Source organism: Vigna umbellata, chromosome 2, assembly GCF_029865625.1.
Source record: "Vigna umbellata cultivar VRB3 chromosome 2, Vumbellata_1.0, whole genome shotgun sequence".
Classification (NCBI taxonomy): Eukaryota; Viridiplantae; Streptophyta; class Magnoliopsida; order Fabales; family Fabaceae; genus Vigna; species Vigna umbellata.
The window spans coordinates 34,346,920-34,360,995 of record NC_142166.1 but is presented as its reverse complement, the minus strand read 5'-3'; the positions used below and the strand labels follow the sequence as shown (position 1 = coordinate 34,360,995).

Genomic DNA, 14,076 nt, shown 5'->3' with positions numbered 1-14,076 from the left:
TGGAAGAAATACGGCAGTGTTAAACGTTGTCCGTAAGCCGACCAAACGTCGGAACTCCGGCGGCACTCTAGCGGCTCTCCATCGGTCACGGGCTATCTAGGGTTCGACTCTCTCTCTCTCTCAAGCTTCTCTTTTCTCTCTACGAAGCTCAATTTCAAACTCTGAAAAGTGAAATTGAAACCGTCAAACTTCAAACCCCTTCTACACTCCCTTTCCACATCATTTAAAATTTTCATTCCAATTTTCCACCTGGACCAGTAACATTTTGACACCTGTCCCGTGTCAAAATGTTATCAAAACCTGTTGTTAAAGTATCATTTCCCTTTTAAGAAATTTATTACATATGGAGTGTTTTAGATTTTGTATATAACGTTAAATGGTTCAATATGAATCCATTTTGGATTAGGATGGTTAGATTGTGTTCTGATTATTAATTAAAATTTTTTATAAACATACAAAGGAAGTCCAAAATTTTTTCCTAATTATACTTTAGCCATTTTTTTCTTTTTAAAATTGTATAGGAGCCTTAAGTTAATTAGATTGGACCAGCTTTGACCATTTAATTTCTTGCTTTAAATGAATAGAATTCTAACTTCTCTCAAACCCAAAAAATTCAATAGTCACAAATTCATCTTAAATTAATGGACATAAATAATATGCACTCAGGTGTGATTATTGAAAGCTTGTTTAGAGAGTAGTTATTGCTTAGATTTATAATTTTAGTATTATATAAATCTCCAAGTTTACAGAGTTTTTATATAGTTTGAAAGTTTAAAACTATTATTTCTCATTAAAGACTTATAATTATGTATGCTATTTGAATTATTTGAAACATTCTAAATAAATTACATTTACTTGGAATATTTATTGTAACTATTGAAAATATTAATGTTTTTTAAATATCTTTCAAAAGATTACGAACAATAATTTTAACTGAATTAAGAATCATTGATTATCATATCATGTTTTTGAGAAAATATATTAACTTATATTTAAATAATTATCATAAATAATTAACTAACTATAATTTAAAAATATTATTATTTAAAATAATCAATTAATTTGTTTCTTATTTGTTTTTAGATTCATTTAAGGATAGTATAATCTATAATTATTAATAATAATTTATTAGCTTTGTTTTCTTAAAGAAATATATAATTTTTTTTTCTAGATAGAAATAAAGGACTAATAATTCCAGAATTTAAGAAACTTTGTCTTCCAAACGCGACTTACAATGAATTGTGTTTATGTGAAGTTAAAATTACATGAACTTGTAAGAATGTGAAATGTTGTAAGAATAATAATAATAAAAAATAATAATAATAATAATGATAATATTATTAGTAGTAGATTTTATTTAAATTTATTTAAATGTTGTTATCTTTAATTAAATGTTTAAAATTCAGGTTTTCGATATAGATTTTTTTATATTTTAATAACTATACATTTTTTTTATAACTTTATATCATTTTTATATATTTCCATATAACTTTTTTATATATTTTTATTGCTAAAAAATTATATTAAATAATTTTAAAATGCTTTTTGTAAATATCCGTAAATATTAAAATAATAAGCAGATACCTTCGTAATGACAACCCCACATATATGAGAATGAATACGAGATGATATTTATCCAAGGGAAGCTATTACCCGTATCTGTTCCATCCTCTTCAAAAAGTAACAGGAAATTACTACCTGTATTTGTCCTGTCCTTTTGACACCTACTCATAATTATGAAAATCCAAAATAATATGATAACGTGTTTTTATAAAATATATTTTTAAAGTAAAAGACTAGAATATTAAAAAGTAAAATCAAATAAATATTATGATAAAGTTATTATTGTTTTCATTGTTCTTCAATAAAATAATCTTCATTTCCGTTTTTCTTTTGATTTATGTATCTTTCTCACTCATTTATTTTCCTTATAAAATAAAACATAAATTCAATTGAGAAATATTTCGCTTTCTCTTTATTTAATGATGTATACCTGATTTATTTTTCTTAAATAAGAAAAAGTAGTTTTCATAAAATGCTCGTGGATACTTTCTCATAAAAAGAAATTAGAAAATAAAAATTTATAAATTAACACTAACTAATATATAAATGAAAATGTTTAAAAAGTTAATATGAAAAAACTTGTATAAAGGAATTTTAGTTTATGACAATAATTTTTTTTTAATGGTTTTTAACTTTTCTTCTAAAAGTATAAATTTCGTTTATCAATCAGGTTCATATATTAAAATGGTTAAGCTGTAATATATATATATATATATATATATATATATATATATATATATATATGATTTTTGAAATTAAAAGAGAAGGAATAATATTGTTTAAATATTTTGAACATGTAAAGGTTGAATTATAAATTCAACAAAAGTAAATTCTTAAAAGAGGTCTTATAAATACAGCAATGCTCATTTAAGTATTGACCAATTCTTTGATTGTTGCATGATAATTAGATTGAGCTGGAGCTCATACTAAAGGGAAGAAAAGGGGATCACATTGAGTTGAAATGTTCCACTTGAATAATTCAACCTTTTTTTCAATAAAAAGAAGAAAAAAAAATCCCTAATTGTATAATGAGTGAAGCTTTGATTAAGATCAAAAACACCTAAGAGGGTGACATCAAATACGCATCCATATGCAAATTGACTAATTCTAAATCTCCATTTTCTTAGTTATTTTCCACCCTCTCTCTTTATTTACTATTTTATAATATTAATTATTACAATTTAAGATTCATCATAACTTTCATTAAAAAAAAGAAAGTGATTTATTATTAATTCACCAGACTGTGTTGGTAGGAAGCATCGTACTCCCAAGTCAAGTCACAGGTCCAGAAAACTGGCCATAATGTATGTTGGTATTCTAAAACATACACTTTTATTAAAAAAAACACTTTTTACAAGGAACTAAAATATAATATTCAGTTAAATGCATAAACTTAAAATATATTTAACTATTAAAAAATTATTATCCAATCTAACCTAAAGTAACCACCCATGGCAAAAAAAATGATACATTAAACAAAAAAAGACAACATAATGTGAAAAATGAAACATTTGGTATGTTCCACAAGTGGGACCCATAAATCGTGGCGCGTAATCCGACGTGTAACCGAGGTTGTCGGATTCATGACCACATAAAACACGGCCACAATCAAACACAATAATACACCAAAATTCAAACCCAAGAAATACGAAAAAAGTTAAAGAGTTTGTGGGATTTGGTCAGAGTTGACTACAAAGGCTTCTAGACCCAAAACTAAAGACTCTTTGTTGCATTTCCACACCCCAGAGACAACATAACAATGACTCACTGCCCCTTCTCTTTCGAATCCTTCTTTGCGCCAAAGAAATTGCTGCAATTCTTCACAATTTCCTCTGCCCTTTCCTTTTCTTTTCCTCTCTGCAACAATCTTCGTTACCCTCTACAACCCTTTTTCCCTTTCTTCTTTTTCAACTCTCTCTTGTCCATCTGCTTCCTTCAATTTTCTATTTTTTCACCTTCAGCCACCTTTCCAGTCTAACCTGCTAACCATGCCTGCCACAGCTAACTAGGTACCTTCATCTTTCATCCATTTTTTCATTACATTGTTTTTCTGGTGCACACGTTACAAATGTTTTTTCATTTCATAAGACTCTGTATCTCTGAATGTAAAATTTTCAATACGTGGTGTTTTTATACTTTTTCATTTCCTGCAATGTTTGTGAAGATTGAACTTCGTTTTATGTGTATGTGTATGTTTGTCGTTTCTCCACTTCTAGCAGCATACTTGCTTGCTGTTTATTCACAAAGGTTTGAAATAGGAGAAAAATGAGAATCTGTGGCCGTGAGATCTTCGGTTTTGTTCCCTACGGAATACGGTAGAAGAGTTTTAAATGGGGTAAGTTGAGAATTATGGATTTATCCCGTGAAACACGTTCCACCTGTTTTGCCATGATTTTCTGATTCTAGAAAATGTTCATTTTAAAGGGCATTTTCTTCTTTGGGAAATGTATGTTGGGGTATGTTATAGTTGGTATAAGTGACAAATTCAATTAGCCCTGAAGATCACGTCTGTCCCAAATTTGGAATGTGAGGGAGATTTTTTTATTATAAAGTTATATTGTTCGCTGCATCTTGCAATTTCTCCTTTTCCATAACTAACTTAGAAATTTTATTGCAACAATCCAAGCTAAACTTTATTTATTTGTTATTTGTGTGCAGACAATGTTGGAAATTTGATCTTTGACATCTTCATCTCTGTGAAAAAAGTTGTGGACTGGGCGACCTTTGGACTGTAATCAATTACATATCTGAGCCAAATGTCTGGTGGGTTAGTTCCTCCAGTTCGGGTTGTTAGATGCCCTAAATGTCGGTTACTTCTTCCAGAGCCTACAGGATGTGATTTGTACAAGTGTGGTGAATGTGGCACTACTCTTCAAGGTGAAATTCTATTTTATATTCCAATCTTTTTTATCACTTATTTTCCTTGATTGATTGAAGTACGTCGTCTTATTTATGTTAACTCTATGAACCAAATCATGCTGCTTCAATCTGATGCCAGACCCCTTGTGCATCTAAATTTTGCTAATAAATTCAATTTTTTAAATGGGGTGCTAATTCTATTTTATACACTCTACATCTTATGGATATGAGTGACTTAAATCCTTTTATATGTCTCCATACAGCTAAGAAACGATCAGGTGTGAATGTTAGTTCTCAATCCAGTACACAAGAACCTATTGCAGCTCCTGGAAAGCTTCTGGTTCCCTCTCGGGAATGTAGTTTGAACGAAAAAACAACTTCTTCTGCAGATTGTCATGTGGTTGGAAATAGTAACAGGGGACAACTTGTTCCGTTTATTTTATCAGATGAAGAACAAGAAACTGAGTCGGATATCTATAATTTGTCACACAGAAGGCGTAGAATGTCCAGCAAAGGTTGTTCAAATTCAAATAAGACCAATCACTCTGAGATTGAGGAGGTAAATGAAGGAGAGTTGGTAGAAGAATTGAAAGAGGAGTTTGTTTGTGCACTGGATGAAGATGGCTATAATGATAGATCAGCTTCAACTCTGAAAGGGGTAACATCTGAAAAGAAAAATACTGAAGTTGACCTAGAAGGAGCGAGAGAGTTCATTTCTGAGTCAGATGGACAAAATGCCAACAAAGGCAAATCAGTTGTAGTAGGTGCCGTCCCTAATAAAGTAGAAATTACTGAAAGCATTGATTCAGAAGGAGAAGAAGAGTTGAATGGTGGAAACTTGTCATCAGAGGGAGCAGAAGAGGAGTTTAGTTCTGCATTGGAAGAAGATACCAATAATTATAAATCAGCTCCAGTCGGTGAAAGCCTTGAAGTGAAAATCACTGAAATCAATAGAGCAGAGGAGTTAAATGATGGAAAATTGTTTGAGGAAGCAGAACATACACCGGATGGAGAAGATTCCAAAAACAATCCATCAGTTATAGACGGTGGAAAACCTGAAGTGGGCACTACAGAAAGTGCTTCTACTACTATAAGGTCAAGTACAGAGGAGGAAAACATTTTATACGTTATGCCTGATAAACTTGAAGCTCCACCTGCTAATCTTGTATCCTCTCATAAACAAAAGACGCAAGCTCAAAAAGATGTTCACCGTGGCTTTGATCGTGTAAGGTCTGTGAATACAAGAGATAGCACAGAATTAATTGATCACAGTTCAGAGCTTAGTGATATTCATGTTGGAAAATTGTCCAAGTCCCCAATTGCTAAAAGCTCTCATGCTTATGATGGCAGCCTCTCTTCTTATGATGCAATGGATGAGAGGTCAACTAGCCAATATTCAGGTTCGTTTGACAACACTCACACCATTACTAATGATGTTTCTGAGGGAAGGACCAGAAAGGGTAAAGGTCTTGTTCAAAACTTGCTCTATGGAGACTTTGGAACACAACGTCAATCACATTTGTCCGATGCGAAGCACCATGCCAAGAAAGAAGATGGCTGGGGTAATCAAAACAAAGTGGTTGAGGAGACTACAAGAAATGGTCATCGACGCTGGAAGAGCACAAAGAGAGACGAGTTTCCTCCCAAAATTCCTTTTCATCGAAGTAGTTCTCGTTCTTACTATGAAAGCGGAAACTCATCAAACCATATGCATGATGAGATCCACCGCAGCTCGAGCTTTCTTTCACATGAATCCTTTGAGGAAACTGACCAAGAGAAGACGAAACTGTTCAACATGATTCATAAGTTGCAGGATCAACTGAACAGGACTCTATACACGAGTAGAGCAGCAAATGGAAGACTGTCCAAGGGTGTGGCTTACAAGGGAAATCGTATTTCTGCTTACCATAATAATGACTTTGATGAGGGGAGAAGGTTTTCTTATGGTTTGGATTACCCTTTGTGTAATGGAAGATGTAGTCATGGAGTCAACTGGCACCAAAGGCATAATAAATCCTCACGGATACCTTATTCAGCTGAGGCAACAAGCAGTGCATTCAATGTTGATCATTCTTGCTACCATTGTCGTTCCCAAGAGAGGCAGTTTTCAGCAGATATCTCACCACATGGTCTTTTCCAGCATGAAAGGCTACAGAGGTCCTGTGCAGGCCGAGACTGTTGCTCTTTTTCTAATCACTCCTATCCTTCAAGTCCACAATGGTTCACAGGTTCTAAACTTCCACCAATGTACGGACGTGAAACAAAATCTGATGATCAGAGGCGTAGGGTTCCTGAGTTAAGTAGATATCTAAGGGAGAAAAGGAACTTGGTAGCTAAGAGACACCACAGGCCAGTGGCAGGTGGAGCTCCTTTTGTCACTTGTCATAAATGCTTAAACCTGTTGCAGCTACCTGCAGATTTTCTCCTTTTCAAAAGGGCATGTCATCAGCTGAAATGTGGGGAATGTTCAGAGGTGCTCAAGTTTTCACTTCATGGAAGCCATATAGATTTATTTTCATCAAATAATGCTATTGGCTCTCCATCAAGGGACCTAAACGACCAAAGCCGGTTGATTAGTAGCAGCAGTCTACCTTCAGCATCACATGCAAAGTATTACCGTTATTCACCTGCAGAGGCCATTTCATATTATGATGATTATAGTCTTTCTATCTCTAAAAGCTACTCCTCGGAAGGAGAGCCTATTTCTTTGGCACATTCTCATCAGTTTCATGGCAATGAATATGATAATCCAAGAGTCTCTCGTGGTATATTTGAGCCTTCAACTGAGAAGGAGAACGTTGCTCCAAGATATTCTAGTGCAAGGAAGGGTTTGGTGGAGACAGATGAATCAGCTATCTTTCCCACCAATATGTCTGGATCTAGGAAATTGACATCAGAAATGTGGGCAAGGCCACCACAAAAAAGTTCATCACTTCATCTACTGATGGGATATTCTTCACCAAGTCAAGTAATAAGAGGGTCTCGGACTTCTTTTGAAGGTGACTAAGGAGCTCACAGTTGACAAAATCATTAAAGAGAACTATAATGTTTGTTGAAGCTGGAAGGATCAAGAATGGGGGAGTTCTGTCAGAATTTGACATGTAATAAGGCATCCACATGAAGACTTGAAGTGATTTTCTTTTTCTTCCTGATTTTATTTTTTTGTATCACAAGCCATTTATCTCCATTATTCAATTTTTGTATACAATTTCTGTAACATGTACTCTGTTTATAATAATCGTCATCTAATGATTTTGGTGTATAAAATGTTTAGTATCTGTATTTTAAACTCTTCAAAAATAAGAGTCAGCGTCTTGACAAAGAGTGAGCTTAGCAAGATGTTTAGAGTACCGCTACATTTGAAATCACCTTTTATACCAATCATTAAATGAATAATATATAAATATAAAGTCTTACAAATTTGCTATTTTAAGATCTTGGGTTAAAGATTATTGATTTTGTGTAAACTTATTATATATACTTTTACATCCTGTATATAAAAGATCACATTTTAAAAGAAAAAAGTATAGATATTGTTTTTTTTTTAATTTAATCACCAGCTATAAATGTAATTTGTCAGGACCTATTAAATGCATCTAAAGCCATATGTTAGACTCATTAAATGCAACCCACGACCCCTGCTCAGTTGCATTAAAAACGCACTCACAAACTCTGACGCACTAATGCCAAGTGTCAAAATGGAAGATTCGGAAGTCAGTAAGTGAAGTGCAGGTGTCAGAAGAAGAGTGCACGACTGTTTGGACGTGGGGCAAACAAAAATGATTTCTGAAACAAAAACCTGCCACACTCTTCTGCATGCACCTTCTTCTTCCCAAACTCTGAATATCCATTTTCTCCTCCTTCTCTCTAGAAACTTCCCCTTCTCTCTACCAAAACTCACCTTTTCTTTGCTCCGATTACCGTTCAGACACCGTAGGAGCACTCCCGGCGTCCCAAGCTACAACTTGAAACGAACAGTTTCGAATTCTGAAACTGGTAAGTTTCCTTTCCCTTAGTCGTTCGTTCTTCTGGACATGCAAACCAAGTTCTGGTTGCATGAGTCCTTAGTTTAATTCTGAACCCCTTTTGGTCTGTTGTTTGATTTGAAGAGTAGTTGAACGTTGAGGGTAGAAGGAATCTTAGTTTGACAAAACCGAGTTGCGGTCTGTAGGACGTTCGTTCACACTAGAGGTAAGGGAAGCTTATTCAATTTAATTCGTATGTTTGTATTATGTTGTATGGACGTTGTGTGAGTTGTATGAAGCATGAATTTATGATATTTGATTTTTGTATAGGATTATGATTATGATATGATACATGAGAAATATAAAATGTACTATGATATGAGTATTTGAAAATATGAAACTTTATGCTGAGAAATGAGTTTAATGTTAATGAAACTTTGAATATAAATTCCCTATGATAATGAACGTTCGTCATTGAACGGTCTTTGACCGTTCGGTGCTGTTAGTAAACTTCTTTGAATTGAATTCTTTCATTTGGAAAGAATTCTAGTTGAGGACGAACGCCCTCTTATAAGAGTGCTACGTTTGAGCGTTCGGCCAAACGTAGATGCCCTAAGTGTTATGTGAGAAATTGAGAAGCTTGTAAATATACATTCGGACACTTAGTCATTCTTAAAAACCTAACTTCACCATCTCATATTATATTAATTTCTATTTCTATTATCAGCTCGAATCAGTGATGGGTCTCGACCCAAAGCGTTCGTTATGAGTGGCGCTCGGTCTTATAAACGCTCGTCCTCGTACTTAATTACCAAACGCGTGGAAATAGCGTTCGTCCAAATTTCAGTAAATCTGTGTACTGCGTTCGGTCATTGACTGGCAGTCGGTTTTTATAATTGAATTGTTCTCGGTATGGTCATTTAATCGTCTTGAGGTGCCTTTATCTATTTGGATTCGGCCTAGAGCCTTCTTACTTAAATTATTCTTTGAGTATTGATCGGATCTTCCTAGAGTCAGTTCATTCAACTGATTCGAGTGGTAAATGACGTTCGTCAAATATTATGTGTCGGTTTTATTCTGTTCTGAAACAAGGATTTCTCGATCTTGTTTTTAACGTTCGTCCTCGTTATGAAGAGGGCTGAACGCTCGTTATTTTATGTAATTGGAACGGAAGATGAAAATGATATTAAAGTGAAAAATTATAAAGAATGAACAGTATATGAGATGAAATGATGGTTGTGGATTTTGAACGAGCGTTCCAGGGAGGAACGACTCTTGGATGAAGTTGGAATTTGTAAAGTATGAATGTGGACAAAGCTTAGCTGGCGATTCATCCTGATGTTCCGTGAGTGCTCGTCCTCACGTAGAGGGGAGTAGGTCATGTGTGGGAACGGCAGGAGGTCCTAGTCCTTAGAGGTACTTTGGATGGAAGGGACTAACCTCGGGTGGCAGCTGATGATAAATTCCAGTTACTACACCACCTAGGTGCACGAACGTCGTAGCTACACAGAATTCATACAGTTTGGACAGTCAGTCTAGTATCAGGAATTGATTGAACTCAGAAATTGATTGATTTGTATATTGGAATGTTTGATATGTTGAGAAATGCCTGTTATTATTTGAATTAAATTAAATAAGCTTACCCTGCGTTTTCCTTGTGTTGTCTTGTTCTGTACGTCCGTCCTTGTCTTTGCAATGATCATCCGTGTGGATGTGAGCAGATGGAGAGGCATTGCTTGAGGAGACGCTTGAAGGAGGAATCTTAGAGGAAGAAAACCTCGTCGATATAGAAGTGAAGGTCGAACAGTAGTACGTTCGGGTAAATGTTTAGCGTAGTTAGTTTTGTATGTTGCTTTTGAACAACCACTCTCCCCTTTTGCTTAATTTGACCGTTCGGTATTTATGCGTTGTAAACCGTTCGGTCATTTATGTTTATTGAACATCTTTAGATATTTGTATTAGTTTATGTAAGGTCGTTCGGCCACGAGCATGCTTTATTTCTTTAGTATAAGACTGAATAGAGATATTAATCAATGTGAATATTCTATTTATATGGTTTATTACTGTAATTATGGGATGTTACATAATTCATCTTTTAAATTATGTCCATCTCACTTTTAAAATGGTTAAATTGCTTAAACAATTTACAAATTGGCACAAAATTGTCATCCTATCTCTTCTCCTTCCGCAGTATTTTATTTTCTTCCGTTAGTTTCCAAACTTGTAAGTTTTATTAGATAAGAGCTGCCATATATGGGCCGTTTATTTTCTCTTCTTGAAGTATAATTGGGATATAAGGTTAACTTCTAATCCATTTCCTTGGAAAAAATAATGGAAACCAACCTAAACTATTATTCATATTCTTTTTTATACTACACAAATTTTATTATTATAAATAATCATTGATTCATATCATTAAAATTTCAAATTATCTAATGAATATACTTTATTTAAACTTTAATATACAGTTTAAATGTTAGAAATCATAAATGTATTCTTTACTTTAACTTATAAATCCATAAAATCACAATATTATATATGTATTTTTATACTATTTTTTATATTTTTTAATTACTTAAATAATTTTAATAATACCCAATAAATTCCAGGGCAACAATTAAATCTTGGTCAAAGCTCAACAATTAAATCTTAAATTAATGTCTTTATAAGTCGGATGTCAAAATCATTGATGCTTGCCATTTCACTCTCCCCTGTTATCCCAAATTGTTAACCTTAAACCCTGGCAATTATTTTCATATGGAGAAAACTACATTTCATACAAATTGATCTGGTCAGTTTTATAATAGTTTGACTTGCTGGTGCACATTCAAGTTTTCTTTCTTTTGGTTGAGAAATCTGAAGCAAATCTTCGATAGCATCAGCACATAAAAATAGGACAAGAACATCCTTTCACATACATAGCTGTTTTATCTTGAGTATAATAATTCATATGCGATGGGAATCTAACTATATGATTCAATCAATCATCTGTATCTGAACAAGACTCTGAATCTTCATGGGCTTGCAACTCGAAAGGTCTCAGTCTGTTTGTATTGGCTTCCAGTGGAGGTAGTCCATCATCATCACTGTCCTCCAGCTCATTCTCTTGTTGGGAGGCAGAAGTTTCATTTAATTCATCAACCATTGCAGATTTAAAACTTTCAGGCCTATATGTTGGCAAATGATTGAAAGAGTGAGCATAATACCTTGGGCAAGAGTACCGATAGATTCTACCATAAAAAATCCAAAATTTTATATAGAAAGTAAATATATGGTTATTCAACAAGGGAACCCAAAGCAAGTGATTATACAAAAATCAAAGCAGGAAACAATACACACCATTCAGGAGTTTTCTGTAGTTCTCGAACTTGATCGTAGAAAAGAACTTGAGAAACAAGGCATGCAACCTTGCTACCCGATTCAAGAGCCTTTTCCTTTCCAGTTACATCAACAACAACAAAGCTCCCTGCAACATGAGAAAGAAGGGTTAAATGTTAAACTCTTTGGCAGATGGGTTGGAGTAACAAAATCTTAAAGAACACATATACATAACAGAACATGCAAATAACTCAAACAATGTTTCTAGCAGTACACACTGCAAATATGTTTGAGTTTGACAACGATGGATTGTTTAACAAAACAGATTGGTGAAGTTGACATGGCTTCTAAATAAATAAATTCTACGCTCCATATAGACAAATTCATTCTTAGATAAATTTTTTCTGAATTCTCGAACAACGAAGCAGTAAAGGCTTAAATAAAAACAGCTTGTTAAGTACATTTGAAAAGGAGACAAACTATAACTATCCATTCCATGACATGGTCGGTGAATAAACTATCACTAATGTCCAGATAGGAAATCAGCAATTATAACAACCATTTGATTACTATTATCAGTGAAGCAATTGATTTTGTTTCTAAAAACTAGTAACACAAATTAACATGGCATAGTGCTGAATTGCTTTTTAAATAGGACAGACCTAGTTTAATCCACACGCTTTTCCGAAATTTGGCAGGGAAAAGAGCCAGTGATTTGTTGCCACATGCATCCTCGACCTTCACACGTCAAAATCCAAATATAAATGAGAACCTATACACACATAAGTAGTATACACATTATAAAGGGGTGTTTATATTGAACAGATTGATTTTAAGAGAAATCATAAAAGGATACACGCAATCCCTGCCACACTATTACAAACTATTTGCTTTCACAAAAGTATCAATGTTTTGTTTACTACCAGAGTAGAACTGCAACTTATTGTCTTTTTTAATATGTACTTTACCTCTCATTCTCACAGATGCAAACATTCAAATAATATTCCTTGATGCTCCACCAAAGTTTGTCAGTTTGACCAGTTATTTTCTCATTTTCCTCAGCATGAATAAAAAAGAAAGTTTGGAAGATTTCGGACTGGTAAAGCAATACCTCAATGATATTAGAGCCTCGTAAAGACACCACCTGCATGATGCTTTGCCCATCTTGAAGCGTGACATGTTTTTCCTCTGTAGCCCTCTTCAAATTCTTCCTTCCTCCTCTCATGGCCACCTAAAACCCTGATGTTCTATTTGACAAGGATTCTCACTACACTATTGTGTATCACAAATGGCAATTTAACAGACTAACCCAAAAGACAACGTTACATAATTCAATAATTTATATTCCATTCTCGCATACATGTTCAGAAACACCAATAACATTATGTGTCCAAAGGCAGCTGTGCACAACAATATTTCAACCATCAAATAGGGGAAAACTAAAAAACCCAACCCTTGACAGAACCAGCAGCTGTTAACAGTAGATGCCATGAAAACATAGCCCACTCTCTCACTGTGTGTGGGCTAAAAACAACAGAAGTTGTAAGTACGTAGGTCCACACATGGTTTGCTTGAGCACTAAAACTGCACCTCTTATGTTTTGCAAAAGAAAAATCCAAAACGAAGTAATTTAGTTGTTCGAAAAACAACATAGAACTTACTAATTCATTGCCTACATAACCAATTCAAAAGAAAGTTTACATAAACAGTTCAAAACCCAGTTAAATTAATGGGTTCTGTGATTGAAGAGTTCGAGCAGAGCATCTTTTTGAGGCAAAATATATACCAATAAAATGTCAGCGGCAATCAAATTAAATTTCAGAGTTTCTCTTCAAAAGCAACAAAGAACATTAGCGCATTAACCAGCCAGCAACGAACATCAGAGTAACATCGCAAACTATATACAATGCAGAATAAACATTTTATCTCATGCGTTCAAGCCAAAAATTAAAAGTACACAAGATTAACTCCCCCATACCTTGGTTGGTTATAGCTCTTCACACGGTCAAACCCCCGGAACCCAAGATTCTCTGTCTTCTATGGACCCACGGTCAAACCTCCCACGGTCACAACCCCTCTTCACGGCAACTCCGCTTCGTTCTCCTCTCCTTCAATCTCCCTCACTTCGCAACTAAAAAAACGCTCCCTTTTTCCACTCCAGCCCCAAAAACTCCCGAAGAATCTCCCTCTCTCTATCTCTCAAATATTCGCGCCGCTATCTCTCTCCCGAAAACCCTAATCGCTAATGAGCAAAGTAAAAAGAAAAGATAGTTGGGCTTCGATAGCACACATTTTTTTTATGGTCGGAATTGGTTTCCTAGAAAACCGAATTGTAAGTTATATATATATTTTTTTATAATCTTAAGATAGA

The 14,076-nt window shown here is 34.2% G+C and overlaps 2 protein-coding genes across 5 annotated transcripts; one reads left to right on the top strand and one right to left on the bottom strand.

The window, feature by feature from the left end:
• Positions 1-3,223: 3,223 nt before the first annotated feature.
• LOC124822908 (uncharacterized) lies at positions 3,224-7,780 on the top strand. 2 transcript variants are annotated; one of them, XM_047295004.2, is made up of 3 exons: positions 3,224-3,572; positions 4,222-4,440; positions 4,686-7,780. In XM_047295004.2, exons 2-3 carry the CDS (start codon positions 4,320-4,322, stop codon positions 7,427-7,429), a joined length of 2,865 nt encoding a protein of 954 aa, XP_047150960.2. In that variant the 5' UTR covers positions 3,224-3,572; positions 4,222-4,319; the 3' UTR covers positions 7,430-7,780. The 2 variants fall into 2 exon arrangements, with proteins under 2 accessions (XP_047150960.2, XP_087962730.1); XM_088106604.1 differs by lacking the exon at positions 3,224-3,572 and adding an exon at positions 3,639-3,898.
• Positions 7,781-11,159: 3,379 nt separating this feature from the next.
• Positions 11,160-14,033, bottom strand: LOC124822907 (Nucleic acid-binding, OB-fold-like protein). 3 transcript variants are annotated; one of them, XM_088106602.1, is made up of 5 exons: positions 13,684-14,033; positions 12,817-12,977; positions 12,368-12,443; positions 11,727-11,853; positions 11,160-11,554 (listed from the first exon to the last, which is right to left on the bottom strand). In XM_088106602.1, exons 2-5 carry the CDS (start codon positions 12,928-12,930, stop codon positions 11,368-11,370), a joined length of 504 nt encoding a protein of 167 aa, XP_087962728.1. In that variant the 5' UTR covers positions 12,931-12,977; positions 13,684-14,033; the 3' UTR covers positions 11,160-11,367. The 3 variants fall into 3 exon arrangements, with proteins under 3 accessions (XP_087962728.1, XP_087962729.1, XP_047150959.2); XM_088106603.1 differs by having other exon boundaries at positions 12,817-12,944; XM_047295003.2 differs by having other exon boundaries at positions 12,817-12,952; positions 13,684-14,032.
• Between the last annotated feature and the right edge of the window lie 43 nt (positions 14,034-14,076).

Bases quoted from the DNA above. Each gene is read 5' to 3' on its own strand.
- LOC124822908 (XM_047295004.2), top strand. From the start codon at position 4,320: ATGTCTGGTGGGTTAGTTCCTCCAGTTCGGGTTGTTAGATGCCCTAAA. The intron at 4,441-4,685 runs GTGAAATTCTAT...GTCTCCATACAG, and splicing joins ATGTGGCACTACTCTTCAAG to CTAAGAAACGATCAGGTGTG.
- LOC124822907 (XM_088106602.1), bottom strand. From the start codon at position 12,930: ATGAGAGGAGGAAGGAAGAATTTGAAGAGGGCTACAGAGGAAAAACAT. The intron at 11,854-12,367 runs GTCTGTCCTATT...CTCATGTTGCAG, and splicing joins AAGCGTGTGGATTAAACTAG to GGAGCTTTGTTGTTGTTGAT. The intron at 11,555-11,726 runs GTGTGTATTGTT...GCCAACATATAG, and splicing joins CTACAGAAAACTCCTGAATG to GCCTGAAAGTTTTAAATCTG.